This window comes from Lycorma delicatula, chromosome 7 (genome assembly GCF_047948215.1).
Source record: "Lycorma delicatula isolate Av1 chromosome 7, ASM4794821v1, whole genome shotgun sequence".
Lineage (NCBI taxonomy): Eukaryota > Metazoa > Arthropoda > Insecta > Hemiptera > Fulgoridae > Lycorma > Lycorma delicatula.
In genome coordinates, this window is record NC_134461.1 from 8,152,066 (window position 1) to 8,174,057 (window position 21,992).

General features: G+C 30.5%; 2 protein-coding genes across 4 annotated transcripts in view; one reads left to right on the forward strand and one right to left on the reverse strand.

Annotated features, from left to right (window-relative positions):
• Positions 1-726: 726 nt before the first annotated feature.
• On the reverse strand, positions 727-5,586 carry COX8 (Cytochrome c oxidase subunit 8). The gene is made up of 2 exons (XM_075371497.1): positions 5,381-5,586; positions 727-970 (listed from the first exon to the last, which is right to left on the reverse strand). The coding sequence occupies exons 1-2, from the start codon at positions 5,489-5,491 to the stop codon at positions 866-868; spliced, it is 216 nt and encodes a 71-aa protein (XP_075227612.1). The 5' UTR covers positions 5,492-5,586; the 3' UTR covers positions 727-865.
• Positions 5,587-11,780: 6,194 nt separating this feature from the next.
• The window catches only part of LOC142327334 (BTB/POZ domain-containing protein 7), a 59,776-nt gene continuing 49,564 nt past the window's right edge, over positions 11,781-21,992 (forward strand). The window contains exons 1-4 of one of the 3 annotated variants that reach the window (XM_075370279.1): positions 11,781-12,188; positions 15,976-16,188; positions 18,410-18,542; positions 21,312-21,547. In XM_075370279.1, coding sequence (XP_075226394.1) covers positions 15,995-16,188; positions 18,410-18,542; positions 21,312-21,547 — 563 coding nt within the window. In that variant the 5' untranslated portion in view covers positions 11,781-12,188; positions 15,976-15,994. The remainder of the gene's footprint in view (positions 12,189-15,975; positions 16,189-18,409; positions 18,543-21,311; positions 21,548-21,992) is intronic. The other 2 variants (XM_075370278.1, XM_075370280.1) reach the window with 2 other exon arrangements.

Here is a 21,992-nt window from a genome sequence, read left to right on the forward strand (position 1 = left end):
AGGAACATTAAGTGAATGTAAAAAATTTTGGTTTTTCAGATTTCAATGAAAATATCCATTTTGACTAGTTTCATCTGTAGATACTTATATATGTGCAACTCAAAAATGATTAGCTGTAGGAAGTTGAAATTATGGATTTAGTACTGTTAACATCCAGTTGTGCACCACTCCCCTTTTGATTGCAATCAACTGAACCAAAAGTGTAAAAAAACACAAAATTTCATTATCTACAGTAATAAGTCCCGATTGAAAGCTTTTCAAAAATATATCATAAGTGGTACTTATTTTTATTGATTCCAGAGTTACAGCCAAATAAGATTTTAATTAATGAAATATCTGTCTTACAAGGGGAAGGAACATGGGTTCAAATTCAATTTCTTCTCCTTTTTTTTAACTTAAATGTATTGGTTTAGTAATTATTAACCTCAGCTTGTACAAATTTTTTACAATAAATAATAATTCAATAACAATAAAAAAATCAGAAGTTATTAATGAAATAAAATTTATGTACTTCATTTTATAATAATTCAATATATTAATATTAAAGCTAAAAAAAATATCAAAATAACAATTTTCATAAATAGCTACATTTAGTGGGCGTAAAAAAAAGTACAGATAATACAACAAATTACCCTCACTATCTTTCAAAAAATACAGTACCATAGTTTTTTATAATGTTTTCTCAATGACCAATACATGATTTTAAAAAAATGACAAAACAAAAAATAAATCAACATTGTAATTTATTTATCTTTAATAAAATTACAATGATAACAGAAATATATAAACATACAGTTAACAAATTAGTTAAATTACGTACTATAATCTACAATTTCTAATAGAAATAATTTGCTATAATAGCAAATTATTCTTCAACTGCACTCTTGTTGTAGTATTTTAAATTTACAAGAATATAAGCTGGAACAATGTATCCACTTAAAACCATTGCACTGCCAATTATAAGTTTTTGCTGAAAAAAAAATTATAAAATATAAAAGATATCTAGCAAAAATTCTAACAGTTTTAGAAATACCATTTCCTTTAATTTTTTTTTTTATTGACCTTTTTTCGGCAGTGGATACCACTTTTTTTCAAAAATAATTAAAAAAATCAAATATTTCATTTTAATCAATGTAAAATAACAATTAAACATTACTGCATTTAGTTTAAATATTATTAGATTATGTTAATTCCATGTAATGATGAATCGTATGTATATCAACATAACCTACACTCGCTAACCTCATCTAATTAATGTTAAATATACAAATTATATGCAACTTATTAATAAATTATATAATTTATTTTTTTTTTAAAAAGTAGTAGTACCAGACTACTGAAAAAGGTTCTTTTTTTTAACATTTCACTTTTAATTCTGCCCAATAAATCTGTCTCAATGTTTTATTCTGCGAGGCCTTGAAGGAACAATCATATGCTTTAATGGAAGAGCAAATGGGATATTTACAGACACATTTTCCTACACAACAATTTTGTGTTCATACTATTTAAACTCAATCAAACATGCCAATTATTTAGGAGGTGGAATTGATGGCTAAACAATTTGGCCAGGCCATCAAGACTGGCTGCGATAGGGTCCTACGGCAACCTCAGCCAATAGATGAACCCTTAGGTGAACCCCTAACGAGGATCATCATTGATGACATGCGCGCTGTCATCTACTGGAGCACCTGTAATGTGTATGTTCAGGCCATCCAGGAAGCCATAGTCAAGTTATGGCAAGACTCCATGCGCAAGTTGGCCAAAGCCATTGCAAGTGCTGTCCGGTGTTTGATATAGGTTCGGTGGTCATGACCACACTAACATCTGTGGCAACTTACCAGGTGTTCCTGAATACTCTGTTTCCAGATATTCCAAGAGAGAAGCAGAGGTCAGCATTACAGCAGGTGTACAGGCTGTTGATCCCATAGATATACACAGAGTGGTTTCTCGAATGGCACTGTAAAAGGCACCGGGGATTGACCAACTTGACCCGGATATATTATTCCATCTGCTTGTCATAAGAAAGCAGCTTGGCAGGCTGTTCTCAGGGTGCCTAAGCCGGGGCTGCTTCCAGACTTGTTCAAAAGTGGCTTTGGTGAGGGTACTCTTAAAACCAGGAAAGGATCCTAGCGACATCGGCAGTTATCGACTCATCAGCCTCTTGCTGGTAATCGGCAAGTTGCTTGAAAGGTTGGTTGTGGAATGTCTCTGGGAAAACACTGAGGTGAACGTTTTCTAAATCAAGGCCAGCCAGTATGGCTTCATGAAAGGGGTTGGCACTGAGTATCTTAAATGCTATTGCCGAGGTGGAAAGTGCCTGTGTTGGAATTCTGTCCTCTATGAGTTGGAACGCCACATATTCCATAACCCTGGAGGCCGTGGTATGTGACTATTTGTCTAACCGTATGTACGGCTCAGTTGTGGAAAAATCCATTACCAGGGAAAGTCCACAGGGTTCCATTCTCAGCTGTGAATGCTCATTCCCTGCTGTGGAACCTGGTATTCAATGGATTTCTGGGACTGATATTTTCAGACGGGATCGCAGCCCAGGCTTTCAAAGATGACCGTCTCCTTTTAGTTCATGGTAATTCACGACCACAGCTAAAAGACTGGGTGCAGGCGGCCTTGTCAACCACAGAGGGCTGCATGCATATTCAAAGTTTAAAGATTTCTATGCCCAAGATGAAGTTTATGCTTCTCAAGGATACAGCAAATTGTCATACAGTTGCAACCCCCATATTAAGCAAAAGGCTGTGTAATCAGCCGGGCTAGAATTCTTAAGTACCTAGGTGTTTTGTTTGATGAGAAGTTGCTGTATAGCAACCACATTAGGAAAGTAGCAGTGAACGCCATTTTAGTGATGCACAAACTTAGGAGGATTGTTCGGAAAGATTATGCCGTCAAATGAACATGGTATACCAAAGTGGTCTTTGAAAGCATCACCTCATACGCAGTGCCCGTTTAGGCGCATAAGTTGGATATGAATAGAGTACTTCAAAATTCAAGGAATGCCCAGTGCAGAGCCTTAATTGTATGCACTGGTATTTTTAAAACAACCTCCTATGAGGCTACCACCATATTGGAAAAGACTCTCCAAATTGATTTAGTGGTGAAGTTTAGTGGATTCATGGTGTAGAATGCTGAAGAGATTGCAAAGAGGCCGAAAGGCAAAGATATTTGGGATGTGGTTTTGAGCCGGGCCAGTACCGCAGCGAAACAGTAATCACAATGCACCAGATCTATATTTCATTCAGTTGCTCATCTCCTGCCTGCAGAAGAGGCTACAAAGCCTGACAATGAAAGCATGACAGCTGGAATGGGGCACCACAACTATGGGAATATCCTTGTATAAATTTATACAGGATCTGGGGGGGATGGTATGCTTTGAGCTCATTTTTAAAGCAACATTTTTAAACAACAGGTGCCCTGCTCTTGGATGGGCCAGAGACCAGGCCACCCTAGAACTTAAGGGGAAAATTGGCCATTCACAAGCAGCGAGTCAATGTGGTGAGAGCCATATTACCGAACCGTGTGGCAATTCCTAGATGCAGTTGCTTTGTTCAACTGGCATCTGTAGTTTACTTAAGGGAAACTTACCATTGTTATGGAAAGCTAACCCTGAGTATGGCTGACCACCAGCCTATTATGGGCTCCAAGCACCATAAAATGTTGGACAGGTATTTGCTGGCATTCAGTGACTTAGGCAGCTTATTATTTTTAGTAGTTGACAAGGTGCACCTACCAATTTTAGCAAATGTATGACAAGTGGTGACAAGCCAGTGGTGTATGGCACTACGCTTAGTCCGCTCACACTGTTAGGCAAGCTCTAGGAGCTATGTTAGGATACTGGTCGCTAAATTGTTTGAGGCTCAGTTGCAGTTTCAATCATACTTCAGACATTCAGTTTATGCTTTAGAGCGACCGGATGGGGTGGTGGCAGGATAAGTACCAAGCACACCAAATACCAATTATTTGGCTACAAATAAATTAATATAGAGCAATTGTGAAGCACCCAAATTTACTTTTTGAAGGCTTTTATCTCTTCTGCATTTGAGTCTAAATGGCACAGATACTCTAAAAGAGTAGTACAGTATTAATTATGGTTTTGTCTTCTCAAATCAATTTGTATTATAACTAAAAAAATTGCCCTAGATATCAATGCCTTGATTTAGAGTATTCATGCCAATTGTTAGCATACAGTAGTGCAACGGCAATGATAAAAAGACAAATATTTCAGTGAGGTTTGCATAAGCTTAATGTCAGTAATGGGTGTCCACATTGTTAATTTTTTTTTTTTAAATCAACTATTTAAAATAGCTACAAAAATGCAGATACTTTAAATGGCAGTTACTTTTATATGGGATTTGAATACTTATTAACTAGATCTGAGATACTGATGTTCTTTGGTGGTTGGGTGTTAATCACCCATCTCGGGAATGGCAGACCTGATCATTATCATTCAACCTTCTTTAGTAATACCTTAGTGGTTTCTTTAAAATTAATTCTTTATTTAAACAATATTTTTATACCAATGAATAACAGAAATAATTTGTGGGGAAATAACACAAAACATCTTTTTCTGTTGTAGCCTCTGAAACCACTGAAAAACCTCTGAAAAAGAAGATGTTTCGTGTTATTTCCCCACAAATTATTTCTGTTATTCATTGGTATAAAAATAGTTGTTTAAATAAAGCATTAATTTTAAAACAGATTTTCTGAGATATGTTTTCACACAGATGTACCATATTTTGTCTTTTAAATACAAGCTTTTGTAATGGAAAATTAATTAAATTTTACAATGAAATGTTTTGTCAATATTATGACCATTGTCTGATTTGCAGCACGAATTTCGGAAAAAATCTTTTGAAGTTAAAACATTTTATTACAAAATTTGGTACTAGTATTTTTCAATCAAAAACTAATTAACAATTACGAAATTGGCTATAACGTAATTATTATGTAAGTAAAAAAATATAATTGTAGCACTTTCTATAAATATAAAGTAGCATGAAATAAGGCTGGTCTCCCACCCTACACACGAATCTACGCGTATCATCCGGTGCAAATCTTTTACATGGAGTTCCATAATGATATTTTAAGCCTATTTGTAGCTAACCTAAAATTATTTCTATTCGTAACCTTTTTCTCAAACAAAAAAAGGACTTTATTACAAATACCTGTACAGTACATGTACTTCACCCTACATAGAATTCCTTCCCAGATTGAAAACTCCTCTATTATTTCCAGAGACCCTCTTATTTCCAGAGAAAACTAACTTTACTTCCTCTGCAGAAAACTAAATTGTAACTATTTTAAAATAAGACAATTAGGGATGAAAACCATACTACAATATCAGACAAGGTCATATAAAATGGCTTACCGCAAAAGGCATTCTCCTAAGGGGAGGAGAATAAACTATATTCCTCCTTTGTGCACATAACACATTTCTGCCAGCAAGATTTACAGATTTAATTAAAGCACCGTTTAACATTCTGAAATTAAATAACTTTTAACCAAGCATTAACCAGTAGCTGGTAGACCGCAGAATCTGTTCAGAGAAATTAGTGGTACCAACGTACCTATGCTACTCTTTATATTTTGGAATTAAAATTTATTAAAGTCTAAAGGATTTTATTTTAAATTAAAATTTTATATATCACCGGTTATCAATGAAAAGTCTAGTAAGATTTTTCCTTACGAACATTCTCAAATATTTTTTTCTAAAATCTCGTAACTTCTATTTAACTCATTTTATATATTTCATGTTTATTGTATTTGAGCATTATTGTTTGACTTATCATATGACGTTATTACTTAAATCTGATTTGCACCAAAGTGGCGCTATTTTGGGATCTTACACTTGATTTACAAAATTGATTTATAAAATCACGTTTTAACTTTATAGGCTTACACAGTTATTGCGTACCGATTACAAAATTTTAAATTTGGGCCCATTTGTGTATTTTTGTAATCATCTAACGATGCTTAACACAAATCCGAAATAAAAGCTGAAGAAATTCAATTTAATGAACTGTTCATTGAAAACAATCTGAAGCCACATTAAATGTTAACATAAATATTAAATTCTTTCAATTAACTTAAATTGCTATAATTTACCAATATAAGTTAATTATCAGGCAATTCCTTTAGTAATTAAAGTAATTAGTAATTAACTTTCTACCTACCTGGGAATTGAAATTATTTGTTATTAAAAATTCTAATTGTTTTCTCAATCCAATTTGAAACAATCCTTAAATTTTTTTTTTTACCACTTAAAATATTTTACTAAAATTCATCCACACCATATAATTCACAAAATACTAAATTCTGTTCTTGTAAAATGAGATTAGCAAATTCCAAAGTTAGCATATTCAAGTTATGTGGTGCATATCAGTTGCAAATAGCACATCAGTTACTTCATTAATGATAAATTGTATAAATATCCTCTGAAAAAGCTATTTCTATTCCATTGTTTATAAGAGGACTTTTGTTCAATGAAGAGTAGAATTTCTTAAAAATTTATTTCATTTCAACATCATTGATGGTTATTGAAGTGGCATAAAAACGATCATTTGCAGTCACAAAAAACAATTTGCCATTTTTTCAGATTGGTTATATAACCACCAAAGGACATGAATTTGAACATCATGAGAATAACCTACAAGTTCTCTCAAATTTAGCAATTTTCTAATTTATTTAACAAAATTTATCTGCAAATACACATTTCATTTGTAAAGTATGTACAATTTTTTTGTATATAATTGTATAAAACAATGATCATGGGGGCCTGATTTCTCACGTGACAGATCCAAGCAAGCTGCAAAGCTGTGCAAGATTGAAATTTTATTTGGGAACAAGTAAAAATGTTATTTATGAAATAATTACTACTTACCTTGTTATCCCTCCATTTAATAGAATAAGTGCCAATATCACTCCGATGCTCCTATGTGGTCAATAAAGATATAACTTCAAAATTATAGAAAAAAAACTTTCTTATTTCCATACAATTTTTAAAAACCTATCAAGTTCATAAATTAGCTCATTTTGAAGGTTTCATTTGGATTTGAATACTAGATATGGATACCATATTCTTTGGTGGTTCAGTTTCAATTAACCAGGAACTGTATTTGTAAATGTCTTGAATAAACTCTGGTCAACAGTTCCTGGTTAATTGAAACTGAACCACCAAAGAATATGGTATCCATATCTAGTATTCAAATCCAAATGAAACCTTCATACAGTTACAGTACTAAAATTTACTTAAATGGAAAAAAATAAGTAGATTTGAACAAAAGTAGTCAGTTCAGCTGGATTTGGTCTACATTCAAATATAGATACCATCTTTGGAAACCAGACCACTAGTTTTGAGTTGTAAATATTTGTAAAAAAAAATACAAGAAAAGAAATAATACAACAGTAATTTTTATCTCATTTGTAATTTATTAAACAATCAAACTATTAAACAATCAGATTAGATATTTCATAGATGAATTATTTAAGTATAAGCATATCATTTTTGTTTGGAACCATTATAATATTGCAAATTGGTAAGAACAAAAATTGGAAATATAAATGCAGCCAACATACATCCTCCCCCCATCAACAGTTTTTGCTATAAAAAAGAAAAAGTTAAAATGAACAAAATTTTCAGTTCTTGAATTGCTTATTGATTAGCTTACAAAATAGTTTTATAACAAGATTATTTTTCATTTTACAAATTGTTATTCTATTATCTTTGGATAAAGACTATGTTCTGACTACAAGTTTAAGATTAAATGCACAGTATAAAGAGTAAATAAACACTAGTTAGGACTTCAAGCCCTTTCTTGAAAAAATTATATACCGAATTAAACTTTAAAAGCAGATGCAAAACAAAATTGTTTTTTGTCTTGCAATTTTGTTAATTTAAATACTTCAGAAGTCTATGCATAATCTTTCACAGCATATAATGTTACAGTAATAAGACTTCAAATGAAAATCTTAAAACAATACTTGTACATCCAACACTCCTTTCTCAGGGGCTTTTATGTAAAGTCACTGTTACAAATCATGAAATGATTAACACCATTACCTGTCTGCTCTTGGCTGTGATCCCAATGAAATCTAAGTATAGAGTAGTGATATCCATCTTGCCACTAGTTCACACAATCATAAAGAGTGAAAAGTGTAATGAACAAGGACTAATGAATAAGCACCAGAAAATATTCAATCCTATTTTTATAGAGATAACTGCTGATCAAATCTACAGATTTATTATTACAGGATTGATAACTGAGCTTTTGCGAGGAATAATCTAGGAAAGTAAGTGTGAAAGATACTAGAAAAAATAACCTAAGTACCTAGGTGTACCTAGGTGTACCTAGGTTTTGTTTGATGAGAAGTTGCTGTTTAGCAACCACATTAGGAAAGTAGCAGCATGCACATGTTTAGGAGGATTGCTCGAAGGATTACAGGCTGTCATTTGTACATGGTTACAAAAGTGTCTTAAAAAGTATTACTTTTATAGGTTGGAAAAAACTAGCAATTATTCAAAATTTAAGCAGTTCCTAGTGCAGAGCCTTAATCGTGTGCACGGTGTGCTCTGTACTGGGAAAGGCTCTCACAATTGATTAGTGGTGAAAGTTCAGGTAGTCATGTGGAAATTGCAGAGGTAGAAAGGTCAAGGTATTTGGGATGCAAATTCAAGCCAGTCCTGTACCAGAGCAGAACAGTGATTGCAATGCACCAGTTCTAAATTGTGAACAGTTCCCCATATACCGCCTGTGGAGGAGGCTTCACAGCCTCGCGATGGAATCATTGCAACAAGAATGGCACGCTACAACTAAGGGTAGGCCTTGTATAGATTTATATAGGACTTGGGGGGAATAGTATGCCTCAGGTTCATTTTTAAGGGCAACAAGTGTAAAAAGTGCTCTCAAACCACGCGAATTTGAACAAATATTTATTTCAGTTCCACCTGGCAGCTGATGAGCTGTAAGTCTGCGGGGAGGTCCAGGCGAATGAACACACAATGTTTAACTGCCCAGATCTTTTAGGGAGGGGGCAGAACTCAGGCCACCCGGTAAAACAAAGGTCAAGGGGAAAATTGGCCACTCATAAGCGGCGAGTCAATGTGGTGAGAGCTGCAGACCGTGTGGGGGTTCCTTGATGCCATTGCTCTGTTCAACCAGCATCAGTAGCGACTCCTACCACTTGCTGTAGGAAGCTACCCTCGAGAAATGGCTGGCCATCAATCAAATATAGCTCCAAGCGCTATAATATGGTGGACAGGTAGTACTTGCTGGCACTCAGCAACCTAGGCATGTCAGTGAATTGCCGTCCTTGATGGAATAATTTTTAATTTATTGAAAATAAATAAATGGCCACAAAAGGCACAGTGGCTGTTTGTGGCATGGACATTCAGTGCTTTAGGACAACCGAATGGGGTGGTGGTGGAAAAAATGCTAGGCAAACCAATTAGAAAAAATTAAATTAAATAGAAAGTAATTTTCATAAATTAAAAAATCTAAATTAAGAAAATTTGGTTTCAGAAAAAAAATGAAATTTCAAGAAAAGTCAATGAAAGAGTACTGAAAGATAAGAAAACTGACTTTTCCACTATAGATCACGAGCTTAAAACTTTTCCCAATAATGAAATAAATTGATTTAATTAAATATCACTTTTGTTAAGTTTTATGTAATTTGCATATAATGCAATTAGACCAGATTAGTGAGCATGGAATGTTATGTTGGTACATGAATGATTTGTCAATACGTAGAATCAACAATCCAAACAACCTACACTCAGTTTGCTTGTTAACCAACTAATTAACTTAATTACTGCTTATATAGTAATTTTAATACCAGATATATATAGAAATATGTTTAAGCTGTGTAGTCCTATAGTGGAAAAGATTCAAAGAAATAAAATGCAAAGTTCTCATTAAAAAATGAGATCTATATGTTTCATGAGATCTATATTCTGAGATCTACAATTCATATATTAAATTCATGTGTTGCATTAAAAATGTAACAAATTTAATACAACATAAGATTGTATTATTAATTAATGTTAATTTAAAGTCATCTCTATTTGGATATATTTTAAAATAAACTGGTCAGAAAATTTTGAATGAATGGGCAATTTAAATGTGGCAAACAGTCAACTTCTGTTTTATAAACTGAAAAATATTGAATGGAAGGGCCGTTTTTAAAACGAGAATTGATTAATTTCTAAAATGGTTAAAAGAATTTACCTTGCGTAATGCAAATTATTTTCTTTTGTATGTTAAGTTTTAGAGATTTAATAGATAAAGTTGCATAAAAATACAATCAAACAAAATTTTCCACAAATATATTTCATTTGCAGTTTAATTGCTATTATTTAACATTCAAGTAAAATAAAATCAAAAATTTCTAATTCAGTTACCAGTAAAATCCTTCTACAACCACTTTTACACAAATTGCGATATTTGAAAAAATAATGAGAATGATTCTGGAAGGAGAATGTTCATAAGGAAAGTGAAAGCAGTTTTTTTTTCAAGGTCTAGAATGTTATGACAAAAAGTAGTACTACAATTACCAAGATTGAATCTTACTAATCTAAGATTCCACATTATTATTTATTAGGGCAACTAAAATATTTATATTATTTTTTGTATGGCTACTTATAAAACTGTCCTGTTAAGCAATAAATGTATAAATCAGTCTATTTTAGTATAAATATTTATAAAATTTTTTTGTAGGAATCCAGACTGAAGAAATTACAAGTAATTTAAGTAAATTACATTTAAAATTCATGTTTTTTTTTCAAAATATAATCATGAATAATGACAGTATGAAAAATATGATTGTTATAAGAAAAAATGTTAGTAAATGAAAATTTATGGGGATTTTAATATTCAGGAAGTTACAACTAAAGTACTTGTGGCAATATGGAATTCTGGATTTTGTTGTGCATATATTGTGTATTACAGCATGTTATGTAATAAACACTGTTCCACTTTTGTACATTTTATGTTCAAGAGGTTGTAAAATTTACTTTCATACAAAATTTAACAGAATTAAGTTAACTAATTTTCATTCAATTAACTATGTAGCAAATCTCAATATAGTGTATGAATGGAATTTAGTTTTTAATGCTAATAAACATAACATATAACACCTAAAAGTTTTATTCTTTATACTGCATAATTTTTATACCTGAAAGGGCATACGAACTGTTGTTGGTGTTGATACGTGTCCAGTATAACTACTAGTGGACATATTTCTTTTCACCACAGAGACCATTTTAGTGGAAACACCACAATTTTTTAGAACAATTCCAATCATCTTGAAAGGCCCAGAAATCTTAATTGAATTGTAAATAGTAAATTTGAAAGAACAATTTTAACAATGTTTTATTTTTCTTCTTGCTGGAGAGAAGAAGAAAATCTCATTTAAGAGAACCTTACAGTAACAAAAACAGAAAAACTTAGACAAAGATTGAAATTACCCATAGCTTTTTTCAAAAACCGTAAATTGTTTTCTGACTGAAATTAAACTTGCTCATAATGGAACGCTGTTATAATTTCATTTCCGATAAATCGGGCTTCGACAGAGAATACAAAATTACTATTAACGCAATTTTTTACGCACAAAATTAAAAATATATATTATTTACATTATTTTTAAATCGTTAAAAATTGTAAAATGACATAAAAAAGGTCAATTTTTAATAGATATAAAATATCGATAAACATAATTGTCTGTGTATAACGTTCTAGTAATAGAATAGAACCATGATATCATCAGCTGTGGAAGTGGTGGTTGATGTTGTCGTTTTGCATGGCAGAGAATGACCGAGTACAGTGTTAATTGTTATTAGTTTATTGTCATGTATGAAGTGGTGCTACTTTTTCGTAATTTTTCGTGATAGTTTCCAAATAATTCATTTGAGTGCAGTTAGTTAATCGCAATCTGTGTAAATATGAAACGCTTTTGCGAATTTATATGGAAGTGGGAAATGTAAACATGGCGGTCAGCTATTATGGGTGTTTACATGGTTGGTGAATTTACTTATTAAAAACATTTCTCGAAGAGTAAGCCAGCTCTTCTGCTGTTTAAAATACATTTTAAAAATCAAAGGCGAGTAAAATTTAAGGGAAATGTTTATTCAGTCGAATAATTTTGCTTCTCGTTCATGGGATATTGATTTGTTTACATATTTGGTTAGTGTGAATACAAGTTGCTTTGGAGTTACTACTAAGTAGGCTTTATATCCATACTACTCCTTAATTGCTTATTTTATTTTATGGAATATTGCCGATTATATTTCATGTTAATGGGTGGTGATAATTTTCTTTTAGGTTGGTTTTTTTTATGTTCGTTGATTTTGGCTAGGTACTATATAATATCCATTTTGTTGACATGCACTTTTCAGCTATTAATGATTTTATTTAATTTAATAAGCTAATTTAACAATATTATATGATGGCATACAAGCAGAAATACATTATCTGTGAGAAAGACGTTTTTTAATAGTACAATTGTTACAAACGGTCCAAGAATCTGCAGATACTTAACAGTTAAACTATTAACAGTATTTATTAAAACAGTGTTTAATTTAAACCCCTAAAATATATGAATTATTAATACTTGCTAACAGATTTTCTCAAGCTGCGCTTAATTTTTATTTGATGGTATTAATATTAACAGGTTTTCTTTTTTGTACTCATTTCCTCCTGGATGAATTTGGTGATTATCTTTTATGGCATTTATCATCTGATGTACCAGATAAAGTATTTATGGCCTGAAAATCAGGTTTTATTTTTAGATATTCTTTAGTAATGATCTTACATTATTTTTGAGCAATATGCTAAAAGTGTTTCTCAATTTCTTGTTAACAATTAGGTTACTTATTTTAATTTTATTACTACTCTCATTTTTTTACCTCCATTGTAGGCTGTGTTGTATTTTACATTTTTTAAAGAAGTATGCCACATCAAATTTGTCATTTTCATTATTTTTGATTTATTTTAATCATTGGTTTTATAATTTCGTATTTTACCATTGTTATGTTTTATTTCATTTACAAATAAATAATATAGCCTTACTACATGTAGGAGGCATATTGGACACCTTTCCCGATTTTTGTTGATATTCGTATAGTTGTTCTCAACATTTTCTGCTGACTCTAGGAAACAAAATCCTGTCTTGATTAGTAAGAACTGTATGTTAAAGCTACTCAGCAACTCTGTACAGGACATAAATAACATGGAATATGTTTTGTTGGAAGTAACTTTACCAATAGGTGCACCTTGGAGGGATGTGTTAAGCACTAGAGTAGTAAAATGATACGTTTTTCATATGAATATCACAAATTAATCTCTTTAAACTGCATTCTAAAAAAAACACGTTTTTAAAGATATAATAATGATGGAGGAATTTAGAGAGTACCACATATAGCACTCACATTAGTCAACCTAAAAGGATTTTTGTTAAATGAATTCTTGTACAGTTAAGGGTATTGTTCTCTTAAGTAAGATTCACTGTGGGCTGTTTATTCAATTATAAAAAATGTATCGGTTTCAGTATTATTTCATGTTCAGTGATTTATCAGAGTTAAGCAGTTTGATATCCCTGATTCGTAATTATTCTTATTAATAACCAAAGTGTTGTTTAATTTAACACATGAATACTTTCAGATTATGATTATCTTTTTTTCAATTAATTGTAAACCCTCTGTGCCTCTAGATTTTAGTTTCGAAAACCCACCAGGTTGGTTAGTGGTGAATACACCTTCGCTAATCAGCTGATTTGGAAGTTGAGAGTTCCAGCGTTCAAGTCCTAGTGAAGACAGTTATTTTTATACGGATTTGAATACTAAATCATGGATACCAGTGTTCTTTGGTAGTTGGGTTTCAATTAACCACACATCTCAGAAATGGTTGACCTGAAACTACACTTCACTTACACTCATACATATCTTCCTCATTCATCCTCTGAAGTAATACCTGACGGTTATTCCTGGAGACGAAAAAGGAAAAAGATTTTAGTTTAGAGCTGCCACTTTAATTTCAATGGACCTGTAGGCCTTTCTATCCACTATCTGTAAATAAATTATTTTTCTCTTACATGATTGAATACCTATTTGAAAGTTTAATAGACATTTTATGTAAAATTAGACATTAAAACTTTAAAAATATGTACTAATAAACTAAAATTGATTTCATATGTCTTTGTAAATTTAAGTCTTTGAAGTTTTATAACTTCTGTCAAGTACTACAATATGAGAACTACCCTCAAAAGTTGTCAGTTCTATGGTCTCCATACATGACTGCAGTCAAGATTATTGAGTGCAGAGGAATGGATTTTTGTAGCAGCTAGTGAGTAGCTGTTAGCCAAACTAAAAAATGACTGGTAGTTGCTAGGCCTAATTAAAAAAATTATATAGCATGACCAAGGTGTATGAGATTGATAAATTAGGACAGCAGAAAGAAACTTTATTATTGTCAGTTTAATTTGTTGAACTAATTAATTCGGGCATAAGTTATAGGTATGGTAACTGACCAAAACAAATGCCTCATGGTTTATGAAGTAACTACAGAAGATCTTGCCCTGGTTGGAAAAAGACTGTACTATTTAGCACATTCAGATTAATCAGGCTGAAAGATTATTATAATTTATACTTTTATTTTAGTTTGAATATAACTTTTAATTCATTACAGCATTGTTTTCAGTAAATGATGCCTTGTAGATACTTTCATTATCATGTTAGCTCATTAATCTGATTTGCCTTTCTCTGTAAAGTTTATGTTCTTTTTCATGAGATTAACATAAATGGTCTGTAACAACAAGTATATCTAATACTTAATGTAAATTACAGCAACTGCATGTGAACTACTAAATTAATTTTAACAATGTTTGCTGTTATTTAACTTGAAATATTTACCGGTTGACAGCCTTCTCTTTATGAAAAAAAAATATTCTTGTTTCCTCAGATTCTCATAATAAATAAATAAGTAAATTAATTTACGTGCTCAGGTTCTGCTTTAATAAAAAAATAATTAATCAGAAAGATATCAATTTTCCTTTAGATAAGAAAATATTTTAAAACTACTTTAATAAAAGAGATTTCAATGTTTCAAGTAGGTAGTTTTTTGCTTTATTTAGAGGGAATGGTTTTTTTTTGTAATTTATTTCATGGGGATATGTTTTAGTAAAGTATTTACATCAAGTAATGCTCAAAAAATAAAATTTGAAACAATTTTTGTATGAAGTAGTTTTTTGGACATTTTTGACCGTTGGCTTCTTTTTGAGTATAGGTAAAATCTAGTACCCGAAGAAATATCAGATAATTTATCTGGTATAAAGTAAATAAATATTCATAATTCTATACAACCTCGAAACATTTTAATTCCATAGTAATAGCTAATTATACAAGTAAACGATATGATTAATAATAGTCATTATAGAAACCTAGAATTTTATTTTACAGCTCATGCTTTGAACTGATCTCTACCAGTTACATGGTAGCACTGATTTTAATTAGATTCTTATCTCACTTTGCATTTATTTATGGTATAATTGTTTATTTTTTATAACATAAATTTCAATGTAACTTTTTCTGTAAACAAACATATACTTTTTTAATAAGGTTCTTTAATGAACTTGAATAATTTAAATTTCAGCAAATATCTAGCATCTATTTTAACAAAATGTTTTGGAAGTAATCTTATTGTGACAGAATAATAATTCAGATTGTTTTTTCCTTATTGTTAGTATTAAATTTTTCTTGTAAGGATCTAAAAAAAATACAGTTAATGTTGCTTAAAATATTGAATTTGTATTATAACCTTACTGTGTCAGTTATTGTTACTTAAGTTGTAACGTATATTAATCTTTATAGTAAAATTGTTACTCTTGATTAATTATGGTAATACGTTATTGAGTTATGCACATATTTTTGTGTAACTGAGAATGTATAAAATTAATGATTTTTTTTTTATCTTACAGACACATCAGAAATGAGGGTATGAACATATTGGGTGCCTTGATTCCATGTGCACTTCAAAGAAGTTGTTGGCGTGGAGATGATCGCATGACAGATAGGATGGGAGCTGCTGCTTCCACACCTCCTGGTGGCGATATATCACCGCAGCACCATGGCCATGCTCCCCCAATGATACCCTCAACAACCTCTGATCAACTCACCACTGTTGTTGTCAGGTAATGTTATATATATTTGTTTTTTTCTTTTATATATCCAAACCAAGGTGATGTTTAAACCGGTATATGTGTTGAACACTATAATAATAATACAGAGAAAGTACTATGCGATTATGCTGTAGAATAGTACAACTCTTAACCTTTGAGGTTAGGTATTGGTTGAAAAATGGCAGGCCCTTTCTCAACCAGTGCCGCCCACTACTCGATTGAGCTGGACGTGGCCTCATGATTTTGGTAATGTTTCTAACATTAGATGGGTGAGAGATGTACTTCTATTCAGAAGTAAGGTAAAACGATGACCTCAATAATTTAATAAATGGAAAGGATGTTGTTCATTTAAAGACCTGAAGGATTCATCAGTTTGTTCTGAAAGAACGATCATTGATGTGATGTCAAAAATTATATTCATTGGGAGGGAAGTTTTTCATCTGTGACCCAGGAAATGTAACTTTTCTGAATTCTTTGAAATTAAATTAAACTTTTTTGTCTTGTAGACACATCAGAAATGAGGGTAATCTTTTAAAATACAAAGTTTCATTATATATTTTTTTTATGTAGAAAGCAAAAGTCTTTAGAGTTTAGTTTTTACTAATTAGCAAATACCAGTTTGTAACTGAGAATATGGGTTTTAAAGCATTTTGAAATTTGCAATCGGAAAAACTGTTTGTTAGAAGTTAAAAAATTGCAAAATATTCATATTTATATGTAATTTATTGGCAGAAACTGTGATTTCTTATTTCAGAAGATATATTTTTATTTAAGATGGAATTGCTAAATATATATTTTTATTTATTAGGCTGTATACAAAAATGATACAAAATCAGTGTGAAAACCCAGATTATCACAGAGATCTAATGCAGGCCTCTGTCTATATGCAGGCCTTAAAAACACAAAAATTACAGACGTGCAAAAGTATCATCTGATATAAACATTTGTGATTTAGCTGAATTACTTCATGACATTTAGTTTATTTTCTGTATTAAACCATTTGATTAACTCTTTCTTATTTTTTTGTTTTTATATTCAAATCGTTGAATCCTCATGGTAACAAATTATAAGTTTTAGTAGGCTTACCTACCAATAAATTCAAAATTCATTTGCCCAACCGTTTTATAACATTTTGGCAATATTATTTTTATACCTATGAGTTTAATACTCTATCATTGCTACGTATTACTGAATTTTTCTAAAAATGTTTAATTTTAAAATTAAAATATTTTAATTTCTCATATATGTTATTCAGATTAATAAAATAATGTATTTTTTTTTATTGTAATACATTTTCTTGTTTGTAAAATTCATGTACATTTCCATTTCTACCAAAAAATATTTTAATTACTCTTTCCTCTATGTTCTATAAATTTTCTATTATATTAGTATTTGCTCCACCCCACGAGCTGTAACTCCATATCTTATTGATTCAAAAAGTGCATATACAATATTTTAAACTGACTAGTTTGTAGCGTGGTTTGTAATTTAGCAAAAATATATAGTATTTACATTTACAGTGTGTTATAGATGCATTTCTCACTTTAAGCTTACATCTATATACATGTTTAACTTCTTTTTTTTGTTCCTCGAATATTATTATATTTTTTTACAGTCTGATTGCTTTCAGTCTATTCATATTTAATTTTTATATAAAGATATTCTGGATGTGTATCTGGAAGATTCACAAAAGCCGTGTAATATGTTTTATTTATATTTAATATTAAATAATTGTATCAAAATAAGTTGTTTACTTTTTCTAATTGTATTTAATTTTCTTACAAGAGTTTCCCAATCCTTTTCACTACATAGTATAGCGCAATCATTGTCAATGATATTTCACCTTTATCTAGTATTTTAAGGAAATCATTTATGTTTAATATAATAAAAAAAATCAATCCGGGTACTGTACTATACTTGCACTTGTATTACGCTTTTTGTACCTCCAGCTTTTATTATCTGACTTCTTATTTCCAAATAATTTTTTAATTAAACTTGTAATACTTTATAACCAATTTTTTCCAAATGGAAAACTTTGAAGATACTTTCTTCTGTGTTATCAAAATTCTACTTTTGTCGTAAAAGAACTATTTCAAACTAGTGTAGTATGTTATTTTACCTGTATAAGGATACTGTAGTAGTTAATTTAGAATTCAATTTGTCATTTACGTTACTTTGAATATAGTACATCTTTAAATTTTATTTTTCATTTCTTGTTTTTATTTTTTTACAGGGATAGAAAAAAGATAAAGGTGACAGGTTTTGCAACGCTTCGTAAAAAGTTTATTCGCAAAAGACGTTCATCCAAAGCTTGTGATCATGGACGTGTTATACGGGAAGTTGTTACAGACTGGAGTGCATTAGAGGTATTTGCTAAATTTCATTTTGTTATAAAAATAAATAATTTTTAATTTTTTAAAAACTTTGTATAAGTTACTATCTGAAAGTAATATACTGTTATTCTATAATATCCACAATACACTAGTTTCCATTTTTTTATCAGGCTTATTAAGAAATAAGATTAATTAATTAATTAATTACTCAACAGTAATTAATTAATTATTGTTGAGTTTTCTGTCATAGTACTTATTGGTTTAAGTTTTTTAATTATCGGTTACCTTGATTATGACATGCCATGAGAGAAAGTTTGAGAGAAAATTCCATTACCAGTTGTTTTGCTGTTGTAAATGTTAATGTGGTTGTCTGTTTTATTTCATAATCAGTATAGGATGGTATGATTTTATCTTGCTGATTTATCATGTAGTATTCCATCACTTAACGCTGTATATAGTTTACATCTTTATTCTATCAATGAGTTTCCTTTTGTAAATGTGTAAAGAACATGTATGACCAATAAGTAGAGTTAATGTTCCATAAATTGGTATTTTTATGTGGTATTTAGATAATGTAATGTTTAATGAGATAAGAATTGGTTAAGAATACATGTACGTATCTCAAGACAAGTTTTTACTATGACTCTTAGTATTTTTTTTTTTTGTACCTAGAAGTTTTAGTGAAATTTCCAAAAAAAAAATGTTGCATTATACTTTTATGATAGAAGAATAATGTATGTTTATTATAAAAGTAAATGCTGATCTGTACAGTCAGCGCCTGCTCTAGGGGCGGGCAACCCAGACATTTCTCCGGGGCACCAAAATTTGGGGCTAGTATTTTGGCTGTAAGTGTGAGAAAAATATTGATGTGTTAAATAGCTAATTAATAGAAAATTTCACATATAGATTTTTTCGTTTGCAAAAAATTTAGTGTGTAGCGTATTTATATTGAACATGTTTAAAAGCTAAAAATATTAACACCATTAACGCAGAATTTGTAAAGGGTGCTGCTTGAACTTTTTTGAACATGCATATAGTTTTCTGGACAGAATAGCATTAGCACACGAGCAGAGTGCTTATTTAACTTGTGTTTGAACATGCATAGACTTGCTTATTACCTCTAATTATAAAAGAGTGGTTTCATTACACAGTAGCATTATTCTTGCTATTACGTCGGTAGTGATATTAAGTGGAAGTTCAAAAAATTTACTTCAGTGCGATTTCTTAATTTTTAAGGGTAAGTACATCTATAATTAAACTGTTGTTTAGTTTGGTATTTACTGGTTTATAAATTTGGTTTATAATTTTGTAAATTGATTATCGAATCAAAACAGTGAAAGCGTTTTTAAATAAAATAAATATTTTATTTATCGATTGCCATTTTGGCAATTGAGCATGAAATTGCTGATCAAGTAAATTTAGAAGATGTAATAAAAGAGTTTGCAGAACTGAAAGTGAGAAAAAAGTTTTTTTTTTGTGATTTTAGCGTAGTTGATGTTACCTTGTTTTATTTTCAAAGTAATGGCATTTGGACTGTTTGTGCAATGATACACATTTTTAATAGCATTTTAAAATGTAAAAAATTGTATGGTTAACAATTTGTGGCTAGGTACAGATATTTCTTAATTAATTTCTACTATTTTGTAGTGCTTGATTAACAGTATTGTGTTATGTTACGTGTTTCTTTCTAAATATATGCTTTTAGTAAAATTTAAATAAAATGACTTGATTTTTATTGAAAACATAAACTATCTACCTTTATTTTAAAAAAAATTATATATATTTTTAAGGGGCGGCAATTTGTCTTTTTGTCTGTGGTGGATGTAATCGCTAGAGTGGGTGCTGGCAGTATGAGTGTAACAAGATGTACTGACATCTTGTCTGTGGGTAGTAAGCGACACTAATTTTGTAATAGATTTAACAAATTAAGCAGAATGATAATAATTAAAATAAGTACGAAATGAAGTTGACTATCATATCTGATTGTGGAAAGTTTAACTGGTGTAAAAATATTCCTACTCTAATAGCGATTGTAAGTACTGTTTTCAGGGATAATGGACATCACTGATTGATCACAGTGGAGTGAATACTTCGACTGTATTCTTTGTTTTTTTTTTATATTATACTTTTTGTAATGGATTACCTATTGTAATTATATTACTAAATATTACATACATACAGAGCGTTTACCTGGTGGTGATTCAGTAAGTGAGGGTTCTTAATACAATTTTAGTGGCTACCATTTTGAAATGATAAATCTTTTGAAAAATCATTCTCAAACATTGTTCAACCTAATAGCAAGAAACCTTACATAAAAAAAATTAGAATTCCTGTTTTGCTGTAACTGCAACAGACTAAATGATATAAAGGTAAGGTGAAATAGGATCTCAAGTTACTTTGTTGAAAAACTGAATATATTTTCTGGATTATTATAAATGTGATTGAAACAAATAAAGGATATGTTTATTTTAATACCAAAGGTTTTTCAGATTATTATCATTGGATAATAATCATTGTTTTCATTGGATTTTAATCCAATGATATTAATTGTTTTCATTGGATTTTTATCGTAAATGGAGTTCTTTTTGTGTATTATTTTTTTGTTGGAATATTGTTTAAGGCTGAAGTTTTTCTCTCATTGAAGAATAAATAATTTTAGGTTTTATAATGAAAATATTTTTTTTTTATAGAAAGAAATCAGAGGATTATAGCTATTTTCATTGATTATTTATTAATAGTGTCAATATTATTCTTCAGTCATTAAACTTTATTATTGTTTATTGTGTATTTTATGTATGATAGGTGGCTGCTCTGCTCGAGGAGTATGAAGCGCTAGCGGCATTAAAAGATTTATCTATGCAAGCAGAACTTGCACGTCCTCCTGCTGCCACGTTTAAACAGGATTTATCAACTTTATATGATTTTAAGTATTGTACTGATGTGGATTTAATATTTAGAAACGCTTGTTTTCCTGTGCATAGAGCTTTACTGTCTGCACGATGTCCATACTTCAGAGACCTGTTAACTGGATGTCCTGGGTAATTAAAATATTTATTTTGGTTTTTGAATAAATCTTAATTAAATTAGTCGTCGTGGTCTACTAGGCTCATTCGGAAAGTGCTCGGCCTGACACAGCGGTGGGGCAAGTATAACCAAATGACTGTTTGAATATTTTTCAAGTATATGATTGTTTAGATGGTATGCTGCAAAGTTTCAAATGCATATGTGTAATTTCTTGTTTGTGGCAATTGAGGTAAAGCAAATAAATTTTGATGTTTTCTAAATAATGAGTAAAATTGAAGTTTGAGCTTTTATAAAATATTTATTTTAATTGATTGACATGAGTAAAGGTTAGATTCCACTTAAAAGGATTCTTCTTCCTTCATTTATGACGGTAAAAAAGTGGGCTACTGAATTTAAATATCATAATGCATTCAAGATGATAAACACTTGATTCGCCCAAAAACTCCTACGACTGATGAA

What these genes read in the sequence shown, in the direction of transcription:
- COX8 (XM_075371497.1), bottom strand. Translation starts at nt 5,491, where the DNA reads ATGTTAAACGGTGCTTTAATTAAATCTGTAAATCTTGCTGGCAGAAAT. An exon ending in TTAGGAGAATGCCTTTTGCG is followed by an intron (nt 971 to 5,380) that starts GTAAGCCATTTT and finishes TTTTTTTTTCAG; the next exon opens with CAAAAACTTATAATTGGCAG.